The sequence below is a fragment of the Protopterus annectens genome, chromosome 1.part2 (genome assembly GCF_019279795.1).
Source record: "Protopterus annectens isolate FY-2018-M chromosome 1.part2, PAN1.0, whole genome shotgun sequence".
Classification (NCBI taxonomy): domain Eukaryota; kingdom Metazoa; phylum Chordata; order Ceratodontiformes; family Protopteridae; genus Protopterus; species Protopterus annectens.
Genome location: NC_056727.1, coordinates 931,616,985 through 931,644,057, shown reverse-complemented (window position 1 = coordinate 931,644,057; position 27,073 = coordinate 931,616,985). Strand labels below are relative to the sequence as shown.

At 40.5% G+C, this 27,073-nt stretch overlaps 1 protein-coding gene across 9 annotated transcripts in view; it reads right to left on the bottom strand.

Annotated features, from left to right (window-relative positions):
- ENAH (ENAH actin regulator) overlaps positions 1–27,073 on the bottom strand; it is a 1,657,477-nt gene that overhangs the window by 168,473 nt on the left and 1,461,931 nt on the right. For 5 of the 9 annotated variants that reach the window (XM_044059827.1, XM_044059831.1, XM_044059834.1 and 2 more), the window contains one exon: positions 1,055–1,371. In XM_044059827.1, coding sequence (XP_043915762.1) covers positions 1,055–1,371 — 317 coding nt within the window. The remainder of the gene's footprint in view (positions 1–1,054; positions 1,372–27,073) is intronic. The other 4 variants (XM_044059830.1, XM_044059836.1, XM_044059835.1 and 1 more) reach the window with 1 other exon arrangement.

The window sequence follows — 27,073 nt, the reverse complement described above, 5'->3', positions numbered from 1 at the left end:
TTAAAGGTACAAAAATATGACCCACCCACAAAAGCATCTTTTTTTTTTTTTTTTTTTTTTTTACAGCCCCTCCTAGTCAACTCTCAAACTCTCACACCAGTGAAAGGGAATGAATGTTCTGACTGTCTGGGAGGGGGATGATCCATGGATATTGAGGGCAAAAATGTGAACCAAAAAAGTGCCACAACACTCTAGGCCAAGACAACCATATGGCAAACAGATGTAACTTAGGTCTAATTTAACTTTATCTGTCTGTGTGTGTGACATGCTTGTTCGAAGTCAGAAGTGTTTGCTGTGTACTACTGAATGAGCATAAGGAACAAGAATACAGAATTTGCAAAAATGAAGGGAAAAAACATGCCCTCAATATGGCAATACTGAGTTTAACTAACCCCGCACACAGCAGTTAATGAGAAAATCAGAATTAATTCAAATGAATGATACCACAAACAGTCAGGCACTCAGATACACAGTCAGCTATCTACTCAGACTAAACCCTAACAAAATATCAAGGTTCAGCAAATCCTGCCTTCCTGTTGCAATAAACAAAACATTTACCCCAGCATTATATTATTAAGGTGACTGTGTTCATCTCTCAGCTCCAACATGCTTATGCGTTTTCATAAAAACAATTAATTTACTTCTTTTTTCTAAAAGGAAAAGCAATATGTTAGAATACATCTGCCTTCCACAAAAGGCAGGCTCATCTAACTGATGGATATTCTCAAAGCTACAGAAAAGCACTGCAAACTGAAAAAAATACAGATATGATCATCCATACTATCACACAGCTTACTCAGTCATGCATGCTGCTGGCCCTCCATTTGTCTGATGACAGATACTGGGCAAGTTATTTCTGACAATAGGGGAACATCGATGTGCCAAAGGAAGCAGAGATGGTCTAATATTACAATTAGATGCATGCACTGGTTGCAAGCACCCTTAGTAGCACAAGACGGCTGGGAGATCGACAACGTTAAAAAAAGATCTGCTGAAGGTATGTATTAAAGCAGCAGCAAAACAACAAATGTATTAAGATACACTTAGAACTTACCCTTTGTACTTTTCGAAGTTTGGCTGATGCTAGTGCAGCTGCTAACCCAGTCAACGGGCGGTTCTCATCAGAGCATGAAGTAAAACCAGCAGCAGGAAGAGGAGGAGCAGGTGGTGGAGGAGGTGCAGGAGGAGGGGCTTGTCCAGGTGGAGGTGGTGGTGGGCACGGTGGAGGTGGCGGTCCTGACTGAGGGAGTGGTGGTGGGGGAGGAGGGCAAGGTGAAGGTGGTGGCCCAGTTGCTGAAAGTGGAGCTGGACCTGGTGGCAGAGGGGGTGGGGGTGGGGGTGGAGGAGCAGGGGGTCCTTGAGCAACAGCTGCTGGAAAAGAAAAAAAAAAAACAAAATTAAGTTGGTGCCTAAATGTAAACCACAACATATACATTACACAAATATCTACTTATTCTTCATAAAAGAGATGAATATGACAGAATTAAAAACAAATGGGTGAAGATGATGAAAATGAAGGCATCCCAAAACAATGCATGTATAAATCATAAAATCTGTAGGCAGAACTGTACCCTTCATGGTACCTTTTTCTCCCAGCAAAAGGAATTACAGGTGGTCTAAGAAAGGAAATTCTGTAGAATTTTCTTCAAAAAGCTCAAGTAAATGTGGTTTCAGTTTCGTTTGATGCCATGCATCCCAGGATCTAAAATAAGGATCCAAATAGGAGATTAATACATTTGCAGCACAGAAACAGCTGTTTATTGAACAGCTAGGAGGACAAAAACAGATGAAAGGCTTTCAAAGATCTGATACATAAATGGCAGTGTAGGTACTTCATGGAATGAGTAGTAGAATAATTTGGTCTAATTAACCAATATGTCAAATTGAGCAAAATGGCAGTACCATAATATCTGTTCCTTGAGCAGGAATTGATGCAAATCACCCAATGCAAGGGAAAACAAGACAACAAAGATGAGCAGAACTACCATTCCATTTCTGAAAATCTTATGACCTAAAAACAGGCAGAATGGCAGACTGGACTTCATAATAATGGACTCCTACAGTCTAGAGATTAAAAAAAAAAAAAAAAAAAATTTAGTTTGTTGTAATCATGCAGAACTTGCCCTTTCTAATCCAATCCCTATGGCTGTTTATGTGCAGAATGGGTTTAGGGGAGGTCCCCTGTTTCACTAGGGAAGGAAAAAAAAAGAAACTTAGTTCCCCACCCGTCTTTGGGGACTGAATGGATGGAGTTCCTGCTAGGAGGCTACACTCTTCCCAATGGGTGGCATCTTTCTGTGTATGTTTGCTTGTGGAGGGGCGACCAGAGAGATGGGGAAAGCAAACATTCAAAACATAGCCTTGCTTCATTATTAATATTATCCATTTGCCCAGACTGAGAGATTACCACATCACCCAGTGGATGAAAATTTTATACATGATTACCTCTTCCCACAATGGAGTTAGTTGAAAAGGGAGTTAAGATTACTGAAATGATCTCTGGAATGAGGTTCCTCAACTTCCTTATTGTTCACAAGGGTCTTTGTGCCTATTCTGATGATCAAAACCATGGGAAGCCATCAGCCTGTTGTCCCCCTTTGGCTAGTGCTGCAAAATGATGAGGGGCAAAGGCCTCTGCTAACTCTTCTGATACCAACACAATGACTGCTGAAGGTAAGTAAAAATGAAGCCCACAACTCGGAAGAAGCCTGCCCCTTCTCTTTCATGCTTTATAGATGGACAATCAAACTTCACCCCTAAAAGCAGCTTGCAAAAGGTACATCCAAAAAGTGACCTTGATGTCCTTGCAAAGAATGCCAAAATGCAGGAAGAGGAAGCACATGCTAATGCCAACTCCTGCTGCACCACTTACTCCATATGCATCGTCACAGATCAGCTGGTGCCCTAAATGAGTTAATCATTGAGAAAGTAGCTACTTAGAGTTCTGAGACGGTGCATTTTCACTGCTCAGTAAGGGCTTGGTGTTTTTAAACAGCCATATTCAAAGGGTCACTTTGAAACATATTAATCTGCTAAGTCAGCATCTCACCGAGAACACAAATGCTAATATCAGAATCCAAGTGGTTTACAACCTCTAAGCTTCTATCCTGAGGACAGAACATCATTGGCCTGTCGGATACTATTGGTGGGTTTCTCCTCCTAACCTGCCCCTGTCATTAGGGGCAGAGGTCAGCTTCACAGACATTCTGGGAAACACAGTAACAGAGTCTGAATGCCTCCAGTTCAAAATGTGTCAACAATGGAAGGCACAGACCTTTTTAACTTATGCCCCTCTCTTCAGTCTGTCTTCAAAACTCCGGAATATTAAAATCAGGGTAAGTAAGGAAACGAAGTGCATAAGGTTACTCGAGCACAACCTAAACAAAGCTGCTTAACACTTGGAAAGCCACTACAAGTGACTTTAGGGCACTTCTGGGACTGGGCACTTTATATGGAGAAAATATGAATTCCAGTGGTAAAGGCAGTAAAATTCCCCATGCAGTATGGAGACAGGAGGTTCTGGTTAAACCTCCTACAACATAACCAAAGGTCATGTAAGCCTACACATCAAGTAGCCAAGATGGAATACTTAAATTAACATTTAGGAAAGTATTTCTCTACTTAACACAAGCATCTCACTAGCAAAGGTGATGCTGGCTCCTTCAGTGTGCAGGCTCTTGGCTCACTTCCCACAGCAATGCAATTCAGGGTACATATGTGCAATTCAAAGGCAGGAAGGTTTACTTGCAGAACATAAGGATTAGACTTAAAGGTAGTGAGATGCAACTGGAGCTTAAGGGGTGAAAGGCCATTCTTGATCTTCAGTTTATACTTGGTGTAGGGACTGAGACCAGCCTAAAAGGCAGGGCTTCTAATGCTGAGAGAAAAAGCTGCCAAGCTCTCTTAATACCTGTGTCTGTTTTGCACTGGACACACATACCTGTGATTACATTACTGATGTTGTGTGATGACAAAACTACTGTAATCCCACCATCAGTAAGTGCTTACTAAAATTACAATGAAGCTGCTCTGAAAAAAACAAGCTTGTCTATTACACTATTGCTATTTATTTTTGAAAAGAAACACAAACTACAACAGCTTGTTTCTCCAACAGTTCTTAGGGCAACACGCCTGATGCACACAAAAGCTACCAAATTATTTCAAAATTCCACTTTTGAGATTTCGACAGCACATACACACAATAAAAGGCGACAGGATAGAACTGTGCATACTACAATGTCTGAAAAGTGGCACTTTAGTATTTGTGACACGTGCAAATGCACAGAATTCAGACAGCAAAACTGAAATAAGCAGAGCAAATCTAGGGAATCTTAGGAGAATAGACTGCCTAAAACAATTAACTAGGTTAAAACAATAATAAGAAAATCACTGGTCAAGATTATAACCTGCATCTAAAGCAGGCAGTACAACTTTGATAACTACATAGGTAAAGTAACATTCAACTGTTACAGTAAGGTGACACTGTCTTCAGAACGGAGCAATGCTGCAGAAATGGCTCACAAAACCAGTATCAAAGTCTGTCAGCCTTTAGAGCCAGGAGTTAGTACAATGAATTTGCTAGCAGCACAATAAAGGCTTAGTTAAGTTAGATACATGGTAGTGTTTGCACAGCAACTAGGGAGGACAAACTGCATGCATGCCAAAGCCTTAGGAAGAAATCTGAGGATACTTCCTTGAAGGAACATGCATAGTATGCAGTATTAGACAGCAAAATTGAAAAAATGCTGCATCAGTAGCAACAAACTTGTGTTACCATTATTTCTTTAATACTTGACATAACAGTGATTACAGAAAGGGGATTTTTGGCTTACATTATTTCAAATGGACTTGAAAGACTTGTGGTACACAGCATAAACATTCAGCACTGTAACAGCCGAAATTAAATGGATCAAACAGCTAAAAGTGTTTAAAAACAACATAAAAACTGTACATAAAACAGCACCTATGAAAAAGTTTTATTAGGACTGTCCTCTCTTTTCAGTTTTTTTTGCATATTGCTTTACTGTTATTCTTGGCTTTATACACTGGCAGGCCTGAACATGGTCCATCTGTCTAATGCACTATCCAGGTAAACAGTGCTAAATGAACAAGTTGTTTTCTCTTAAGAGCAACTTAGTTAACCATACAATTTGCCAATAAACTCTTAGTTAAGTGAAAAAAACATGCATTATGAATGCTAATGATAATGAGTCTTGTATTTTCTGATCCACGATAGAACAACCTGGAAATAATTCAAATTTCAATAATGAACACTTCAAAAGAAAGATATTCACAATGGAAATTATAGGATGAAAACCAGTTCGGAAAGCAAGCAGGTGAAATAAACACAAGGATGGTAATGCATGAAAAGGAAAAGCACTCTATGAACAAAGTCTGGATCAAATGGAAAATACAACTGACTTGTCTAAAAAATCTAAGGCGTGACAATATATCAGACAATACATACTCATGGTCACTGAAAACACACCACACACGATGATGCATTGACAAAATTTTGTGAAGCATAAACAAGAAGTCAAATCTTACCTGATTATAAAACCCCAGTGTCTCTCATCCATGAAGCCTGTTCCTTGATTTTGTGCTGACTTACTAGGCAGGACTCGGGGGGAACTGTTAAAATTCCACATAACTTTAAAACAGCCCACCAAACCTAAATACTTAAACACAGACTACATATGTCAAGTTTTCCTTGATATGCATACTTTGTGCTACTAGTACTAGTTAATGGTTTCTCTACCTGTCCTCTCAATTCCCATCACAATACCACAAAATCCACCAAAACGTTCAAAGGATCAGAATGCAGCAAAAGGCACAGTACAGAAGGAGCAATACTAAATTGATACATACTGGGGGGAAGAGTCCTGGAGGCCCTCAAGCCTACAAATGAAGCACTACTTATGAGACAGAAAATGCCACATACAGGCAGGGAGAGACTGGGTAACCAAGGCACTAGTATCAGCCATACTAGCCTCCTTCGTCGAGCTGTACAGCGAGTCCAGAAGCACTGAAAGGGAAGACTACTGATGTCTGAAAGAACATATTCTGATCTTTAATTCATTGTTCAACATCAAATAGTTGGTGCAAGAAAATCCCTGATACAATTTAAAATCAAAATTAACTAGAAAACAAACCCACAAAAGTCCACCTATACTGCCCCCCTCCCCCCTCACCAAGCTCATAGTGGGTCTTGAAGCCCCAAAATAAAAATGAAGCAGTCACACAGAAGAATAAATCTCTCACTTGTTAAAATTCTTAATGCCCCTGCGGCACATGGCAACTGCAAGGCAAGGAGCACTGTGATTGGTGCAAGGTCTTATCTTCATGGAGTCCATTTCTTTACTGACAAACATTAGCTCAAATTCCACTCATCTGCCTAATTATGGCAGCAACACAATGTGATTTGCAAGAAGCATCTAAAATGCTTCAGAAGCCTCTCTACAGAAAAGGCGCAGAATCCTTGACAGCATTAAGGTTGCAGATGTTTGGCTGAAGGTATGAGAAGAAGTGCTCACAATAAATGTGGGATGACTGCAACTGTTTTTTTCTTTTCCTTTGCTGAAATATCTTTAGTCAAATGGATTTCATCTGTACCTGGCCTTAACGCACTTGCTTTAGGGGTTCTTTGTCTTTTGCGTTTCCTATTTCAAAGTTTGCTTTGAAGCGCTACTCATAACATCTGTAGGAAATCTCTGTTTTAACACCACTTCTGGACTTGACTCAGAAGTACTAACTGAAGCACAGTGATCAGATGAGATACAACAAAACATTCGTGTGGGGCATTTTTTCCAGAATGGTTTAGTGATGCTGAAAAGTGTTTTGTTTTGACCTGTGCATGGCCTTAGCTTTTGAGCTCAGGAATATTTCTTTCCATACGAAACATGCATATGCTATGCCTTACATCAAGGATGGACAGCATTTTACCATATTTTGGGAAACAAAACTTCTCTAGAAACTAGTTCTGCACAGAGGAACAGGGCGATTCTACAAGTGTGCAATAATGCAGTGACCAACGCCCAAGAGATGCACATGCATTAGATGGTAACAATACATATTTTACATATATGATTAAGTAAAACGTGTTCAGCAGATACTTGCTGTCCTAGTAAGTGTATCCTGACCACACTACAAAATGCTGAGAGCAGTTAACTACACAAAGTGAAATATTTAATGAAACAGACACGTATTCTCTCTTCCTCCATTCCCAACACAGAAACTGTGGCACTCAGCAACTCAAAAGTCACCAATTATAGTAGTCATGAGTCTCCCTAATTCATGTTACAGAGAAAGGGAAGTCTCTTCTCAGAAAGGAAGAGCATCTGTATACATTAAGATGAAATTCATACATCGACAGCTGTGAGGCTTTCTGCACAGTTCATCCAAGAATGATATCAGAACACCCTATATAAGCACATTAAGAAAGATGGTTGTTAATTCATTTTACATTCCGGGTTATTTAGTGTGTTAAAATATGCATATGGGGCATACACAAGATGCTAGTACTGCACAACTTGCAATTACAGAACTTGTCAAATATGCATGAATATCCATCATTAAATGGTAGGTTGTCCTGGTTTTCATTTGACAGTGAAAGTGCTTTTGTATAATTAGTGAATGTCTTCTACTGGTGCATATGCCTTGTGAGGTATGATTTAAACATGTTTGAATATGCAGATGCTTTTAACTTGTTCGTTCTTGAAAAAGCGCTCGTTTGAGGGTGAAGTATAACACTTTTCTTTTACTGAAAAGTTAAATGTAAAGTACAGTTGTGTACACTTACCTTAAATGCAGATGTTAGCGTGTATTCACTGTTGCCGTCATTACATTTGGGTTATCTGCTTGCAGGTAGCCCTCAGTCGGCCTGATTAACAAAGTCTTGGGTCCTGCTTCAGTTGCTGTCCCTTCTTCCATGATGTCAGGTCGTGAGGTGTATAAAACATGCAGCTGACACCATTACATCAGTTTTTCTTGCCGCAGATGTCAGGTGCCCCCCCTAATGGGAAGCAATTAAACATAAAAGTACAATGATACACCGCCAACAAAAAAGCAAATACACCAAAAAGGCTTTTAAGCAAAGTAAAGGAAAGCAGAGGTATAGCCAAAATAAGTTAGGGGGCTGGAGGGAGGGTAACCAGGACTGCAACAGTGAATGCACTCCAACAACTACATTTATGGTAAGTGTACACAACTGTACTATGTTCTTCATGTTTCACTGTTGCAGTCATTACATTTTGGTAGATTCCCAAAGCTATGGTTGGGAGGAGGAATTTAAATAGCATTAGGGCCATCTATAAGGCCCTGCAAGACTGCAGTGGCAAAGCCAGCTCTGGATTTAGAGAAAATTGGCAAATGATAATGCTTGGTGAAAGTATGTACAGAACTCCAGGTAGCAGCTTCTAGGATGTCCCTGGTAGGGACGCCTCTGAAAAAGGCTGTAGAGGAAGATGCAGCCCTGGTGGAGTGAGGTCTGATCCCCTGGGGGATAGGTTTTCCATGGTGTTTATAGCAGAAATTAATGCGATGGCCTATCCATTTAGAAATGATTTGCTTTGAAATAGCCTTCCCCTCTGCCCCTGCAGCAAATGCCACCAGCAGTTGTTCAGATTTCCTTTGAGGTTTAGTCCTGTCCAAGTAGAATCTAAGTTGTCTGTGCACATCTAAGGAATGCAGTATCTGTTCCCCTTTATTCTGTGGATTAGGAAAGAAGGTTGGCAAATGAATGGACTGATTAAGAGCCACACTGGATACCACCTTGGGCATGAAGGATGGATTGGTTCTGAGGGACACCCTTGTCCACATGAAAGATGATGAAAGGCTCCACACACTGCCATAAGGGCCTGCAATTCAGATAACCTTCTAGCTGAAGTGATTGCTAAAAGGAATGCTGTTTTACAAGAAAGAAATTTTAAGTCTGCAGTAGCAGCTGGCTCGAAAGGAGGCAGAGTGAGTTTCTCCAAGACAAAGTTAAGATCCCAGGCTGTGGTTGGAGCTCTCCTGGTTGGTCTCAAATTTTTGGCCCCTCTGAGGAACTGCTTGAGCAGTGGATGAGAGAAGAGGGGAAGTTCTGTGTTATAATGAGCTGAAATGGCTGAGCCGTGGATTTTAATGGAGGAAAAAGACAGGTCCTTGTGAAGCATCTCAGTTAAGTATTGCAAAATCTGAAGTAAATTGGGCGGTGCTGTGCTCATCCCTTGAGACCGGTTCCAGGCACAGAATCTTTTCCATTTTTCAGCATACGATTTTCTAGTACTAGGCTTCCTTGCCTCGAAAATTATATCCATCACAGGTTTACTGAGGGATGGTAAAGGACAGATTATGTAATTAGCCAGGCTGCAAGGTTCAGTGTTAGAAGCTGAGGGTGCAGAATCTGGTTCTCCTGCTGAGACAACAAGGAAGGAGTCTTGAGGCAGGTGCCATGGGGATAACCATGACACACTGCACAGGAGGGGGTACCAGTGTTGGCGTGGCCAGTCTGGAGCAATCAAAATCATCCTTGGTTTGTCCGGTTTGATTTTTAGTAGTACTTTGGAGAGCAGAGGCAGAGGGGGGAAGGCATAGACTGATAGGTTTTTCCAGCTGAAGGACAGAACATCCACTTTCCAGGCTTGTTTGTGGGGAGTCCTTGTGCAAAATTTGTCCAATTGGTAGTTCTGGGTAGAGGCAAACAGGTCTATATCTGGGCTCCCCCATTTACTTGTCAACATGTTGAAAATCCTTGGTTCCAGTTTCCACCCATGTGGGTCCATGAGGTTTCTGCTTAGTCAGTCTGCCAGTGTATTTAATTTTCCTGGCAGGAATTGAGCTTGTAGGTGCACTTGGTAGCTCAAGGCTGTGTTCCACAATGCCATGGCTAGTCTGCAGAGGGGGCAAGAATGTGCACCCCCCCCCGCTTATGTACCACGTAACAGTGGTGTTGTCCATCTTTATCATTAGTTGTCCTGGAAGAATGTGGTCCTTGAAGGCTGTCAGAGCATTCGGTACAGCTAACATTTCTTTTTGAGATATGCAGGTGCATTTGACTTGGGTTCCATTTGCCCTGACTGCACTTCCCTGCCAGGTGAGCCCCCCCATGCATAGCCTGATGTGTCTGCTAGAGTTTGGGCAGCAGGGGGTGGTGTGAAATGTAGTCCCTTGTTTTGGTGGCAGGCCTCTGCCCACCAAAGGAACTCTAGGCATAGACAAGGTATGATAGAAATCATTGTTTCTAGATCCTGTGAATGTTGACAACATAGGCTTTTTAGATACCTCTGTAGTTTCCTCATATGCAGTCTTGCATATGGAATTAGAAGAATGCAGGAGGCCATGAACCCCAAGGCTTGCAGTATTTGTCTTGCAGATAGCAGGGTTTTTGTGGCCACTTGTTTGAAGTAGGTTGTCAAATAAATTTGATTCTCTGGCGTGAGGCAAGCCATCTGGGAAGCTGCATTCAAGCTTGCTCCCAGGAATATAATTTGTTCACAGGGTACCAGGTGTGATTTCTTGTCGTTTATGGTGTACCCCAGACAGTTAGAACCCTCTGTACAAAGGCCAGATGATTCAAAAGTATGCCCTGGCTTTATGCCTGAATTAGACAATCGTCCAGGTATGGATATATTTGAATATTTCTTTCCCTGCAAAATGCAATAACTGGAGCTAGGCACTTTGTGAATACCCTGGGTGCAGTAGATAAGCCAAAGGGCAGTGCAGAGAACTGATAGTGTGTGTAGCCTGCTTTGAAGCGTAGGTATCTTCTGCAAGATTCCCTGATTGGGATGTGCAGGTATGCTTCTTTAAAATCTAGTGTTGCCAACCAGGCATCTTTGCCTATCATAGGGGGTAACTGGTGAAGAGTCAGCATCTTCCGAAAAGGTGTTTAGAGTAGACAGGTCCAGGATAGGATGCCATGAATTGTCTTTTCTGGGTACCAGGAGAAGTCTAGAGTAGAAACCTTGTCCCTTTTCCTCTTCTGGTACCAGTTGAATAGCCCAGAGTGAAAGTACTTGATTTTGGGCCTCTGCCCACTGATTTGGGGATAGGTCCCGTCACCTGCTTGGTGTTGGCAAAGTATGGAAGTGAAATCTGTATCCGTGGGACACTATATTTAAAACCCATTTGTCCTGGGTAATGAGTTCCCAATTCTTTGCATGAAGAGCAATCTTTCCCCCCAAAGGGGCAGTCAGTTGATAAGCGCTTGGAAATTTTAAAAGGAAGTCATTGAGACAGTTTACCATAGGGGGGAGTCTTACTATTCCCAGATTTGGAAATAGAGGCTCCCCACTGCTTAGTTCTGTGTGTCCCCTGGGACTGAAACCTGGGTTTTTTGCTGTGTCTGAGTTTGGCTTGAGAAGACCTGGAAGGGGCTGGAAAGGACCAATTTTTAGAGGGCCAGTGTCTACTAAATCTAGGAGGCTGAACTTGTATAGATTTAGCTTCATCTTCCATCTTTTTAAGAACTTCCTCAGCCTTGTTGCCAAACAGGCGGTCCTGATTTAAAGGAGCATCCAACAATTTAGCTTTAACATGATCAGGCAAAGATTGCTCCTTAAGCCAAGCATGCCTTCTGAGCACAGACCCAGTAACAGCAGCCCTGCAAGAGGCCTCTAATGAATCAAAACCACATTGCCTGCGAATCAGAAGTAGCGGGTATCAGGGGCTGCGAAAGCGCCTGAGTAACGGCAAACTGGCGACTGGCTTAGGAGAAGCGTCGTCGGCAGATTTGGACCTCGGCAGCCTGTCTCTGTCTTTATATTTGCGTTTTTTCAGAATCCTGGTAGTCGGTTGGCTAACCAACGACATTTCTGGATAACTAAACTGGGAACTGAAATATTTAGAGATGAAAATATACAGACAACGGATAGTGCACTGACTAAATAAAGCAGAAGACCGACAGCGAGGTACGTCGTGGTCAGGGCCTAGGCAATGAATACAGTACGAATGAAAATCTTTATGAGATATTTGCTTTCCACAAGTAATGCAATTATTAACTTTCACTGCCATCGGAAAAGGAGCAAGAAAAAGTTTCCCCAATGCGGTACTTAGCTTTAGCTGAAGACTTCGGTTCTGAAACTCGAAAATGAAAATTTCAGGAATTGGCCGACCGGCACTTGCAAACTGCTCCTGCTTCGGGCACCGCACAGCAAGAAAGACTGGTGTAATGGCATTGGCTGCATGTTTTATACCTCTGACAACCTGACGTCATGGAAGAAGGGACAGCAACCGACACAGGACCCAAGACTTTGTTAATCAGGCCAACTGAGGGCTACATGCAAGCAGATAACCCAAATGTAATGACTGCAACAGTGAAACATGAAGAACATCAGCTTTTTATTAAGCAGCCTTTCCTGTTTACTGTTTCTGTGGCTTTTGGACTGCCTATTGTGAAAAGTGAATTGGCTAGATCAGATTTTTTTTAATCTGGTATGATGTTGAACTGTCCTATGAAGTAAATGGTTCTCAACTTCATTTACTTAGTATTTTGAATACCTTTATCTGCATTAACTGATCTAAACATGCTGTGCAGACATAACTTGCAACACTACATTTTCCTTAATTTATTGGGGCTTACCTACTTGGCACTTTAACATCTAGAGATGTTTGTTTTCAATGTGCCATTTAGCTCCTTTTTAAACCTGCAATCTTTATATTTTTCATGTATGTGCTACCATGTTCCCTAACTTACATCCTTATTCCTTTCTCTGTCGTACTACTATATTTCCATATCTTCTTGCACTATTTCTACTACTTCTCTCCGTTATACTTCACACCCTTTACTGTCATCTCCCCTTCCACTATGCTGCCTCCTAACACTTCAGTTAGATGAACATCTATACATCTTTTCCCAGTATTATTCTAGCTTCACTATATATCCCTTTATTTTCAAGATTTTCTAGCTATACTTCTCATGACATCAATTTATTTCTTTAATCACTATATCTTTTTCTTACCAAATAATTTAATACCTTTTAACTACACTTCCCACTGATCAGCCTACATTCCACTTTATAAACAATTTTTCTCTACTCTCCATATACTTTCATGACTACCCCGCACATAATACTCACTATGGCCATTTCTTTCAGCATGCATCACACATTCATTACTACAAAACTATCTGCTCTTATGTCCTCTCTCCCAATTTTGCATACCCCCCCCCCACACACACACACACACACTTGGTGACCATCTGTCCTTCAGCCTCAACGTCTACTCATTAATTCCTTACCAGTCAAAAGGCAAATGCAATGCAGTCATCATCAAGGGAATATTTACTCTGCAGCACAAAGTGAACCTTTTTTCATATCATGTAAGCACTCTAATGTGGAAGTGCAACAGATGCAATGTGGGAATTCACCCACTTTCTCAATTAACATGCCTCTTCAGGCACACCTGGCTCCCTTCCACCACTCTGCATTAGCAACAGAAGTGCTCTATGACAAGACCATGCAACCTCCCCCATAGCAGGTGCAAGCAGCCACTGCCCTCTTCACTCCTCTTACTCCTAGGATGGCTGCTACTTAAACCTGGGTCTGCAGTGTCATCGGCAGGGCTTCATCCCTCTACTCCTTGGAGGCAATATTCTTCAATATGCTTCTCAAAGATTAACCCCTTTTTTCTAAGTATGTTACACACACATTTAAAGAATGTTCTTCATCCTATGCATATGTCAAAAATAGGGAACATACTGCGGTGGTGTGCTGCGGACGCGTTGTCACCTCACAGTAAGAAGTCCGTTTCGATTCTCAGCAAGAGCGTCTTCTGTGTAGAGACATGCGTGAATGGGCGTACCTTCGTGGAAGGTTGTGCGTCAGGGCTGGCAACTCAGCACGTAAAAATCTACTGCCAATCATTAGCGGACCAGAGTTCCGCTGTGGCGACCCCTAACCGGGAAAAGCCGAAAGACACAACAACTCAGCCAAGTTCCTACGTTTGTACTTAGTTCAACCTAACCTGCGATTTTCTTTACATTTTTAATTTACTCAACTTTATTCATTGCAATCTTGATTTCACTGCTACATTTCTCTCATCCTTGGCCACCAATGACAACTCGCTTTGCTCAGTTGAAATATCACAGTCGACAAAATAAAGAAATGGTGATGCCATTAATAACACTGTATGCATGGGCTCTGCGTAAGAACTGTTTAATACAAGTGGTGGTTTTACAAAGCAGATATTTAGGTACTGTAGCAGACAGGAGAATGCCTTAGACTACCACCCCAAATCTGCAGAAAATGTATGTATGCACGTATGCATGTATACAAGGTGAGAGTCAAAATAAGAAAAATTACTTACAATAAGATACTATTATTCAGCAAATTAAACATGGGTTCACAATTACCTAGATTTCAAAATGTTGTTCTTCAGATTTCCAACACATTCTTTTTATCAACATATTTCCTCCAAACAGTGAGAAATGCATCTTTGCTAAGTGGGTACCTTTGCAAGCTGATAAAGTACAATTGTATCCCACTTACCATAACTGGAGATGTCTGAGCACATAAATGTTGCAATACTGATTCTTGGTCTTCCTGCCATGCAGAAGCCTGTGACCGTCCTGCCTTCCAGAGTCTTTACATCATCCCTAGTCAAAGGATATCTGAAGACAGATGTATGGGCATCAGAGTATAAGAAGGGCATCTGTTGGTGCCATCTTCAGGTGTTTCTAATAAGTGAACGAGCAGTCTGATGCCCGAGGACAACAACCTCCCCAGTTGTCTGGGTTGAGTGAGAACGAGGAAGAGAGGATTATGGAGATAGGACTACCTGCAGAGAACACCTCTACCTCTTGCACCCAACCAAGGGGGAGAAAAGAGGTCATGAGACAGAGGGGTTGGATGGTGGGAGTATTTACTGCAACAGTGAGCTACTCAAACATCTTCAGTTATGGTATGCGAGATATCTGTACTATGTTCTTCACAGTCAAATGTTGCAGTACTGATTCTTGGGAGGACTCCCAAATCCAACAGTTGGGTTGTAGGACATCTGTGTGACCATGGGAAATAAGGCTTTACAAGATGGCAGCAGCAAAACCTGCTCTAGTCTTGGAGATACTGCCTACATTAAAGTGTGCTGTAAAAGTGTGAACAGAGTTCCACTTGGCTGCCTCTAGGATGCCCTAGGTATGAACACCTTTAAGAAAAGTGGTGGTAGTTGCCCCATGCATGGTGGAGTGGACTTTAATATGATCAGGTTTCCATGGTGGGAATAACAGAACATAATGCAGTTGTCTATCCATTTAGAAATGGTTTGTTTGGAGATGGGCTTGTCCTCTTTACCCTCTGTAAAAGCAACTAGCAACTGCTCTACACTGTGTTTTTTGCCCAACCTAGACAGTAGCGGATTTAAATTAAACAAAGTAGCAAGCTCCAAGCAGATAAAGGGGGTAACTGGGTGATAATGAATAGGAGTGAATATGAAAAGATGGTGATGGATTTAATAGGTAGAACTGATGAATACACTGAATTAAATAAGAACCCAGGACCCAGATTTAATGAAGAATTACTGGAAGTGTTAGAAAGAGGTGAAAGATTGGGCTTTTTTGATAGTAAAGATCTACAGAAATTATTAAGGAAAGAGCCCAACGATTTGAAGCTTTTATGCGTTGCCAAAAATTCATACAAATTTAAGTTCACCCCCCAGGTAGGCCCACTGTTTTGATGATTGGCTCATACTTAGAAAATGTAGGAACATTTTTGGACTTTCATTTGAAGACATATTTAAAAATGGTACCAGCTCATATTCAAAATACAAGGGAGCTGTGTGAAAAGTTAAAAGAAAATTAAGTGGCGAAAGGAGTATTTCTGGGCCACAGTTGATGGGAGTTCTTTATATACAAGTATTGAGACCAAAAGAGGCCTAGAAGCCATGGGGAAAGCAATGGGGGAGGGACCACGTTTATCATTCCTTTTACTTTTGTTAGAATTTTGCTTGACAACTATTTTAAGTGGGAAAGGAAGTTCTTTCTTCAGAAAAAGGGTACAGCTTTGAGGGTGGCCTTTGCCCCCCTCATATGCTATAGTTTACATGGGGGAGTTTGAAAGACCGTTTGTGTATCAAAATCGTTTTCTGTTAATAATGTGGTGTTTTTTAGCAGGTTTATAGATGATTTGATTTTTGTATGTAGGGGGAACAACAGAATTTTGAAAATTTCATGAGAGAGTTAAACAGTACAGAACATGGTTTGAGATTTACATACGAGATAAATGCCCAAAAGATTACATTTCTGGATGTAGAGTTGTATGTGGATATTGGAAACCATATACAATTTAGACCCTATAGAAAATCGACTGCAATAAATAATTTCCTGCATGCCGAAAGTATGCATCCTCCTCATCTGATTAAGGCCTTACCTTTAGGTGAGTTAAAACAGATATTTTGGAATACATCAGAGGAGGAGTTAAAGCAAGCATACTTAGATGAGACACTTGAAAGGTTGAAATGTAGGGTTATTCTGGGACCCTTTTAAGTCAGGCAAAAGAAGTGCTTTTAAAAGGGAAAAAGGTAAAGAGAAAATGATAGAGAGGATCAGGGTAGAATAAATCAAGAAAAAAACAGATCAAGAAAAACTATTTTTTGTGACAAAATTTACACCATTTAGACAGAGGTTGGAGAATGTTGTTAGAAACTTCTGGTATGTGGTGAAGGAAGACATGGATATAGGAAGAATCTTCCCTGACCATATAACTTTTTCATATGGTAGGTTTGCAAATGTGAAAGAAATGTTGAGCAATGAGGGTGGAATTATCCCAACATGGACAGGGCGGGAATGAGAATGTGTAGTAACTGCAGGGTATGTAATGGGGTATAAAATTTGAATGGTAGTAAAATAAATGGCAAAAGGTACAAAGCAAGGGAAATTTACACTTGCAATTTACAGGGTGTTGTTTACATTGTTGGCTGTTCATGTGAAAGGGTCAAATGGTACACAGGACAAACCAAGAGGAAGGTAAAGGTGAGAATTCTTTAGTCCAATAGCGGAACATTTCATGTCCACTCATGGGGGGGGGGGGGGGGTGTAATACTGGTTTGATTTTTAGTATTCTGACTCGACCGTATATGGTTCATGGGGGAAATTTTAAGGAAGAGTTAAACAGATTAGAATGCAGGTTGATTATAAACTTTTGAACACTACAACCTAGGGGTATGAATATTGATTGTAATTTGACATTATAATGTAAAGTTTTAGGATAAAATGCTATTTTTATAAAAATTAAAATGTTTGTGTAAAATATGTGATGTGTAAAAGACTGTTAAAATATTCTAGTCTGTGCCCTTAAAAATTGGGAAAATTGTTGAACATTTTTTAACTGCGGTGGTGGTTCTGCGGTAGTGTTGTCGCCTCACAGTAAGACGTTGTCCTGTTCGATTCTCAGCTAAAGCGTCTTCTGGGGGGAGACATGCATGAATAGGCATACCTTCGTTGAAGGTTGTGCGTCATGGCTGTCAACTTGGCACATAAAAATCTAATGCCAATCATTAGCGGACCGGAGTTCCGCTGTGGCGACCCCTAACCGGGAGAAGCAGAAAGATGCAAAAGTTGAACATTGTTTGATTGTAATTCATTTAATTAAATGGGTATGTGTATAAAAGAGGGGTGGAGTGTGATGTTTAATATTCCCTGAAGGCAAAAAGCCGAGGTACCAGAAAGAAATTAAAACGTGAGAATTTTTCATCCTGGTGTTTTGTTTGTTGGAGCTTGCTACTTTATGTTGTTTCATTCAGATGCTGTGGAGTTGTGAAGGGATAGTACCCGATTTGCCTGTTCACATCCAAGGAATGAAGGGCTCCCTCTGCCCTATTTTGTGTATATGGGAAGAATTCAGGCAGGTGGATAAGGCTGGTTCTGATACCACATTAGGTGTAATATATACCTCCACTCTTCTGTTCTTAGTTCTGTATTGACTCCCCCTCTGTTTTTCTGTTTTTCTGTCTCTTTTTAGCTCCTCCTGCTATCCCCTGCTCCCTTTTAGATTTTTCTACTATCATTTGTTTTTCCCTCTCCTTTACCTACTCTGTTCTCCTTAGCCTCACTAAGTCCAGAATTCCTATACCTAACAGTAACTGTACTTTGTTTTCCTTTCTCTTTACATCATTTCTGCCTTTTACCTACCTTATATATTTAATATCTTAACCTTACTAACCTAACCTATTATACATTATATATTATTCTTTTAGCAATAAGACCTATTTTATTTCTTGTGTCATGACTATGGACTATGGATATTGTAATTGTTTTTGATACTGAAGCTTTTCTCTTACTTGCTCCTTTTTGACTGAACATCTAGTTGATTGTCATCTAGTCAAAAATGTAAAAAATTATTTTTATTTGCCGTACTACTATAATAGTTTAGTTTTTTTTTTTTTGTATAGATAGTATTATTAATGACTTCATATATTGTAGTGTATTAGTAGTCTAGTGGAACTTTTTCTCTCGGGCCTCTGCTGAAAATGGACATGTGTATATCCCAAAGAGCCGGTTAACAAATGTAAAATAAAATAATAATAAATAAATAAAAGATGGGTTTGTTCTAAGGGTTTCCATTTCCCTGGAAAAGACGGTGAATAGCTCTTTACATATGAGGGCCTGTAGCTTTGAGACTCTCCTTGCTGAGGTGACAGCTATAAGGAAAGTGGGCTTCCAAGTGAGCATATTTAGAGAGGCATCTGGTTCAAAGGTGGGCAAGTAGAGTTTCTCTAGCACATAATTTAGATCCCAGGCAGGAATACGTTTCCATCTGAATGGTCTCAAGTGAATGACTCCTTTTAACAAAAGTTTCATGTAGGGGTGTGAGACAAAAGGTAGAGAATGGTGCAGACATGCTGATATGGCAGGTGTATGTATTTTAATAATGGAGTCCCTGTCTAAACAAACCTGTAAGGTACTCCAAAGACTGAACTGCTGTCTGCCTGAGAAGGACTGGTGATTTTGCTGCGACACCAGATGGAAAATCTCTTCCATTTTGCCAGGTATGAGTTCCTAGCATTGGGTTTCCTTGCCTCCTTTAGAATGGAAAGCACAATCATGGAATAGGTAACATTTTGTGGTATCAAAATCCAATCCTCCAGGTTAACCAGAGTGTGGGCTAGGTGCGGGTAAAAAATAAATCCCTTGTCTTAACTGAGGTGATGTATTTCCTCTGGTAGGGTGGGGAATCTCCCCTAGCAGAGAGTCAAGGGAAGGGAAGATCCAATTTTGCCTCAGTTAGAAGGGGGCCCACTGTGATCATAATGGGTCTGTCTGCCCCAACTTTTGTCAGTAGCCTGGGAATCAAAGGCGATTGCAGGAAAGCATACAGGAACAGGTCTATCTGAAAGAGAAAGCATTTATTTTTCAAGTCCCCTGTCTGCTGAGTTCTGGAGCAGAACTTTTGCAGTAGTCTTTTTGTGAGACGAGAACACAACAAATCTATCGAGGGGACTGCCCAACTGTAAAGTTAGGTCCAGGAACACCACTATCTTCATCATCCATTTGTTGGGGTCTGGAAGATCCTTGCTTAAGAGAATCTGCAAGGTTATTTTTCTGATCCAGAATGTAAAATCCTATGACAATCAGTCTCAATTCATGTGCCAGCATCCAAATCTTCATTGCAAAATTGCAAAAAGCGTAGGACAGGGTACCCCCTTGCTTCTTTATGAACTATCTCACTGTAGTGATGTCTATCCAAATCTGCAAGGTCCCTCGGCTTAAATTCTGATGAAAGGCCTTTATGCCAGGCAAACTGCTACTAGCTCCTTCTGGTTTATATGCAGTTCTGTCTGCTGTGGTGTCCAGATGCCCTGCACTTTCATAGAATCTAAGTGCCCCCCCCAAAGCTATGTCTGAACTATCTGTGATGATGGTCTTTGTCTACTTCTGGTAAAGAGAAATTCAGCCCTGGGTTCAGCAGTATGGTGTTCTTTCACCATAGCACATCCTTCTTCAGGAATGTAATGAGAAGAAATAGGGCAATCAGGGGTTGAAAATGCTGTTCCCAAGCATTTTTAGGAACTACTGAAGTTTTATCATGTGTAAGTTTGCAAGTGGAATCATGAGACTGCAGGATGCCATGTAACCCAGAATCCTCAGAAATTCCCTTGCTGAGATGATTGTGTTTGGGTAACAGGATGGTCAGTAATTCTATCTTGCCCTTGGGAAGGAAGGCTTTTTGTTGGGACAAATCTACAAGGGCTCCCAGAAAAAAGATTGTTGCTTGAGGAAATAATTTCTGACTTTCAAAGATTTAAGCTAAGACCTACCCTTCTGAATGCAGCCTATGGTGATCTGCAAGGCATGTAGAGTCTCTGCTGTGGATTTTCTCTGAATGAGAGAGTTGTCCAAGTACAGGTAAATATAAACTCCCAAAGTTCTGCAATGTACTCTCAGAATAGCCAAGTATTTTTTGAAAACTCTGGGAGCAGTGGACAGCCCGAATGGTAAAGCACAGAATTCTAAGTGAGAGCCTGCCGCTTTATTTTTTTTTTTTTAGTTTACATTTGTTTACTGGGATAGTCCGACTGGACACAGGTCCATTTTCAGCGGAGGCCCGGGGTGAAAAGCTCCACAAATAATTACTTTACATTCTCTTGGTTAACATTACCAGTAAGACAGAACCTTAGTTAACATTAGTATGATATAAGACTGTATTCATGGAGACAGTTACAAGGTTAGTTACATTACAATAGTAATATTTGCAGAGTACAGGATATTTTGGCTCTGAGTACAGTATGTTTGTTGAATATGGATAAAAACAGTAGTTTAATATGAGATTTGTAGAAGTATTTGCTAAAATTTGTGCAAAAAGGGGTAAGATGGTAGAGCATAATTGGTGTTATAGCTTTGTGTCACTAAGCTATTAGTGGTTGAGGACAATGGTGTTTAAGTGAGTACTAATAGTCGTGACTTGTTTGGTCTAGCCTGGGGGAAGACATGGACATTGCCAGTTTTGCATAAAATGTGATTTGATGTTTTTTTTTGAAGAGGGAAGGTGAGGATATTGAGGTTAGGTGATTGGATAGGACGTTCCACGTTTTAGCAATACAGCAGGCGTAGAGTGATTTGCCAGCTTCATTTTTGTGCTTGGTGACGTTTATGTGGTTTTGTTGTGTTGATCTTAGGTTTCTGGAGGGAGTATAGTGTTGAATTAATTGCTGCAAGGCTGGGGTTTTCATAGGAAGGTAGTAGAGCTTATGGACAGTGGTGAGTTGGTTGAGTAGAAGGATTTGGGGTAACTCAAGCCAGTTGAGTTGCTTGAGGGATTGGCAGTGATGGGACCTATATGTGGCTTCATTAGCAAATTTGGCAATTTTGTTGTAGCATGATTCAATTTTTGAAAGTTCTGCTTGGTGAAGGTTTGTTAAGATTGGGGAGGCATACAGAAGTATAGATAACAGATGAGTTCTGGCTATGGTGGCTTTTGTGTGTCTGGTCATGTAGTTGTGGTTTCTATAAAGGAGTCCAATATTTTTATTGACTTTCTTAATTGTTTGAGAGATATGGATGTCATATTTAAGTTTATTATCAATTAGTACTCCTAACAGCTTGGTGTGAGGTGTAAGGGTAATGGTAGTGTTGTTTTTGGATATTACTGAAAAGTTACTGTTTATTGGGGGGGGGGTCTACTTGGGCTAAAAAGAATAAGTTGAGTTTTCTTTGGGTTAAGTAACAATTTGATGCTTGTGAACCATTCTTCGGCAAGGGTAAAGTTATTTTGTGTTATAATTTGGAGTTCATCAAGGGTGCTAGCAGCACTTCTTATAGTGATATCATCTGCATATTGGACTATTGAGGTGGAGGGTAGGGATGGTGCTATGTCATTAGTGAATAATGAGAATAATAGTGGGCCAAGGATGGATCCTTCTGGTACACCAATGGTTATTGGGAGTAGGGGCGACAGTTGGTTTACCCAGAGAACAGCTTGTTGTTGGTTAGATAAGTAGCTACTGAACCAGGATAAGGTAGAAGAGTTTATGTTAAAAGTGGCAAGTTTTTCTAGTAGTAGACTGTGGTTCACCATGTCAAAGGCTTTAGACAGGTCTAGGAATACTGAGGATACAAACAGGCTGTTGTTTCTGTGGGCATTAATATTATTTGAGAAGGATAGCAATGCTGTGGTTGTACTGTCTGATGGTCTGAATCCATGTTGGGATTGTGATAATAGATTGTTGTGAAGCAGAAATTTCATTATTTGTGAGTGGACTACTCTCTCTAGAATCTTTGATAGGGGTGATAGTATTGCAATAGGGCGATAGTTAGTAAGTTCAAGGGATTGTCCCCCTTTATGTAATAGTATTATGTGTGATATTTTCCATGATTTAGGTACTTTGGATTCAGTTATAGATCTGTTGATGAGAATGGATACAGGATAGGCTATGGCCTCTGCAGTTATTTGTAGGAATTCTGCTGGTAGTTTGTCTACTGCTGGGGTTGTTGGCTTCAGTTTTTTGAGGAGTTTGGTAATAGTTGTAGTTTTGACTGCTTCTAGGGAAAAAATATGTGTATTATCATCTGAGTTGGAGGGGGTGGGGGTTGTAGTTGATGTTGTGTGAGAGCTAGTTGTTTGGGTATTGGCTAGGGCTTGGATGGTTTCAGTAAAGTATTTGTTAAAGTGGGTGGAGATGTTATGTAGATTGTTTGGTAGTATAGGGGCAGGAGTGGTAGGTTTTCCAGGGTGTAATAGGTTGTTAATTGATGCCAACATTTTTTGAGGGTTGTGAGAATGTTTTTCCTGTAGTTTTTTACAGTATGTAGTTTTGTCAATTTTTGTGTGTTTTTTGGCTTGATTCCGTACTTCATGATATTTTTGTTTTAGACTTGGGGTTTTGTGTTTATGGAATTGCAGCTAGGCTTTGTCTCTTTCTTTCATTAGGGATCTGGTGTGTTTAGATAGTCATGGTGCAAGGTTGGTTTTAATTCTAGTGGTTCTAGGTGGAGCATGGGAGTCTAAGATGTTCAGAAAGGTTGTGTTGAAGTATTCTACAGCTTCATCTAGTGGTAAGTATTTTAGCGGAGTCCATATACATGATTTGAGTGAATTTATCAAGTTTTGAGCTATAAAGTACTTTTTGTTTCTTATGACCCTGATAGCTGGTTGTTTATTTATTTGGGGTCAATTCCTAATTAGGTATGTTGGCTGATGATCACTAAGGCTGTCAGGGAGACATCCTGAGAGATGGACTTGAGTGGGTTGGATACTAGTATCCAGTCTAGGATTGATTGTAGCTTTGAGGTTTTGTCTATTCTTGTAGGGCTATTAATAATTTGGGTAAAACCATGGAGGTTTATATGGGGGGTGGTGGGGTTGTGATTGTTACAGTCAAGCCAGTCTATGTTAAAGTCACCTGCCAGAATGGTTTCCTGTGGATGAGTGATTTTCATCCAGTTTAGTAGGTTTTCGAGTTCATTATTGTTGTGGCCTGGTCGTATATAGCCTCCAGCTAATAAGATGTGTTTATTGGGGTTAAGTCTGAATGTAGCTAATATTAGTTCTATATTTTGGATTTCTATAGTGTTGTATTCAATTTGTTCTATTGAGAGGTGGCTTTGGAAAAAGATGGCTACACCCCCTCCTTTTTTGCCTGGCCTATATTTGCGTATGATATTATAGCCAGGGGCAGTTATTTCATTACTGTGGTGGATGGGCTTAAGCCAAGTTTCAGTGAGTACTACGATGTTGGGTTTGTGTAGTGCTAGTAGGGCATGTAGATCATGTGTCTTGTTGAGAATGCTTCTTATATTAATGTTTAGAAGGAGTAGGGATATGTTAGGCGGATATATATTGGATTGGGGTTAGTTGGGTAAGAGCTATTGCAGGTGTTGGGACCTGGATTTGGGTGAATGTCACCACAGCATGAGAGTTTTTGCAGTATGTGGATGAAGTGTTTGTTTAGTTTGTGAGTTAATTTGGTTATTTTATTGTGTGAGTTGGTTTGGAGTTTATAGGTATTAATCCCATAAATATAAGAAGGTGATGTAGAGGTCACTTAGAGTTATTGGTGAAGATATAATAATGGAGTTGGTTGCAGTTGAGTTAGTTTGCCATGGTGGTAGAGGGCTGATATACAAGATGTGTGTGATGGGATGAGCACAGGGATAGGAGGAAGAGAGAGGAGAGGTTGACTGAGTGCAATAGGGTAAGTGGAAGGTGTTTGGTTGAATTTTAGACCATATTGTTCAGTTGTGAAGGTGGGTTATGGACTAGGATTGGGCTAAGATATGGTAGACGTTGAGTTTGAACAATGGGATGTGTTCTATAATATGGAAGTGTAAGGATGGAGTTAGATTGTAGGGTGCGGTGTCAATTTGAATTTTGTAGAGAAGGATGTGATTGGCTGTAATACTATGAGGGGTGGCTGCTATGAATCTTAAGATATTTTCTCTGTCTGCTATGGGAACATGGGGGTAAGTGTCCTTTGGGTCTAGAGCGACCATAAAAGTATCCTGAAAGATCATGGGAAGCAATTTTTGTAAAGCTGGCATTATGAATTTTGTGATGCTGAGAAATTTGTTTAGCTTTGAAAGGTCCAAGATGGGCATCCAGATGCCCTCCTTTCTTGCATCTTGAAAGATCCTTGAGTAGAAGCCTTTTCTCTCCTGACCTGGAGGAATAGGCTGAATGGATCCTTGGTAAAGTAGTTCGCAGAGAATAGGCTGTTTGGTGCATTCTCCTGGATGGTCAGTCTCTTCCCAAGGGGAGAGCTCTCCTTGTTTTGTCTAGGGAGAAAGGCCAAGGTTTTGAGAAAAATTCCTACTGTACCGGGGTGTCCTTTCTTATCCAGCTTCTCAAAAACCTGTTCAGCTTGAGGTCGAAAAATGATCTGACAGGGGGCCTGAGCAATGCATGCCTGCTGATAACAGAAAATGTGGTGGCTTCTCTGCATGATGCATCCACAGCACGATAACCACACTTTAGTGTGTGTCTGGAGATTTGTAAAGCTTTTCATCTCCTGAATTTTCCTTGATAAGGTTTTATCTGCAATGGAGTCCACCTTTGACAGTAATCTGTCCTGTGGAAGACAACACTCTGGAAAAACAAACCGACTGATGGACTGCAAGTGTTCTGAACACACGTGAAGTGCATCAGCATGCACAAGTAGAAATACCAGAAGATGGAGCCAATAGATGACTGAAGAATCAGTACTGTAACATTGACTACAAAGAACATCTCTCTCTTTTTGTGCACAAAAACGGATTTCAAACCAGGATTCAATGAATGGCAGTAACTTCATTCAAAAGATGTTCTACAGAAATGCTCAGACTGCATTTTACATCAAATTACTGAAACAGGCTGGCACAGCAAGATATAATCAAGACATACCGCCTGAAAACCAAAATATCCAAAACCAAAAAAAACAGTGAATAATTCAAAGTCTGAAATGAGAATCTTGAATGTTAATTAAAAAGAAGTGCTCTGTTAACTTATGCATAATTCATCATCACTTGCTAGGATGCAATATTTTTTTTTTAATCACCACTACTTTGACGGATGGATCTAAAATCAATACGAAACAGTGACAGTTGGGAAAACACAATGTATAACCAGTAAGTTACAATAGCAATGTAGATCAATTTTGTGGGAGATTTTGTCTGTTGATAATTGGTTACACCTGTAGTTAACTGTGGGTACTCAATATTCTGGGTCTACAGAATACAACGGAAGGGTAAATTAATTTAACTAGCTTAAGGGGTGTGCCCACAGAAAAAAAAAACTTTTGTGCTTACTAACAAAAGCCAATAAAAGATGACTGGGGGTGTGTGTGGTCAAATTAACTTAAGGGGTGGACCACTCCACTCCCAATGGGTTAAAGAACCAAACATGAACACAGTAAAATGTGTTAATATTTATCCCACACAGCAGTCTGTTCTGTTGCAGAGGTTGTCCCAATGAGTTTTCTCTTGAATGCCTTGGAATGTTTCATTTTCCCTTTTAAATAAAAATAGAGTTCTCTAGCTCCTCCCTCTCAGGTAATTTACTCATAACTCCTATGACTCACTAAGAGGCACAGGCAGCTTTGCTCTCTCTCCTAACCAGAAATGTTAATACTTCTAACACAACTACAGTAAGAATAAATAAAGCAATCAAACAATATCAGAACTATAATCCAAGAATGTTTATCATTTTCATGCAGCAGTCTATTGTATGGCAGAAGCTACTCCAACGAGTTCTCTCTTGGTGGGACATTCATAGTCGTTTGCACCCCCCCCCCCCAAAAAAAAGATGCAACTTAACTCTGAGTGGCTACTACTAGAAATTCTGTTGATGTTGCTCTCCACCACATTTTAAGGTAAATTTCGCCACTTCCTATTGCTCTTTCTGTGGAATATCTTTTCCTTCTATGTAAACTGAAATATGCCCAATATACGACTCCTCCATCCCACACTAACTACCCTTAAGATCCCAACACCTTTTCTTTTACTGCTCTGTAATACAAACTACTCAAGTTGTGAATCTACCTAGTTACTTCAATCTTTAGTGATTTGCAGAAAACCACAGACTAAATTACTGCTCTTATAAAATTGCCTCTCAACTTTACAGGTTTTTGCAGAATGTACAGATTTTTGTCTCATATTTTTAATCTGTTCCTCATAAAATTTGTGGTTTTCTGGCAAATCACTAAGGATTGAAGTAACTAAATAATGACATACAATTGAGTTTCAGACTTGATATTCAGAAAATTAATGCTAACAAAAAACCTGTTATTCTACCAATTTTTTAAGTTTATATGAGCAGTTTTTAAAATCTGTCCCTAGTTTTGGCCCTTTATCCCCCCCATTATTTTAGGCTTTGCCCACATTTCTTGCACTAAGACGTTGAGAGGTATGACCTACAGTAGTACCAAGGGAAGGGGGATGGGTTAGGGCACATACAAAACATTTCCCAACACTTCCCTAACACCCATTATCTAGCGAATGGTAACAACCCTGCAATACCCAGGACCCGTCTCCCATTTCTGGTGACTCAGGACACTGGCAGTCAGAAGGAACAAACAAGCTTAAGGTGAATAGGGGCCTGAGAGCCACAGTGGAAGACACTGACCAGATTTCAAAAAATGAAGATTGAAGCTATGTCTCTGTTACAAAGAGGGTGGCAATTCACAAAGGCTG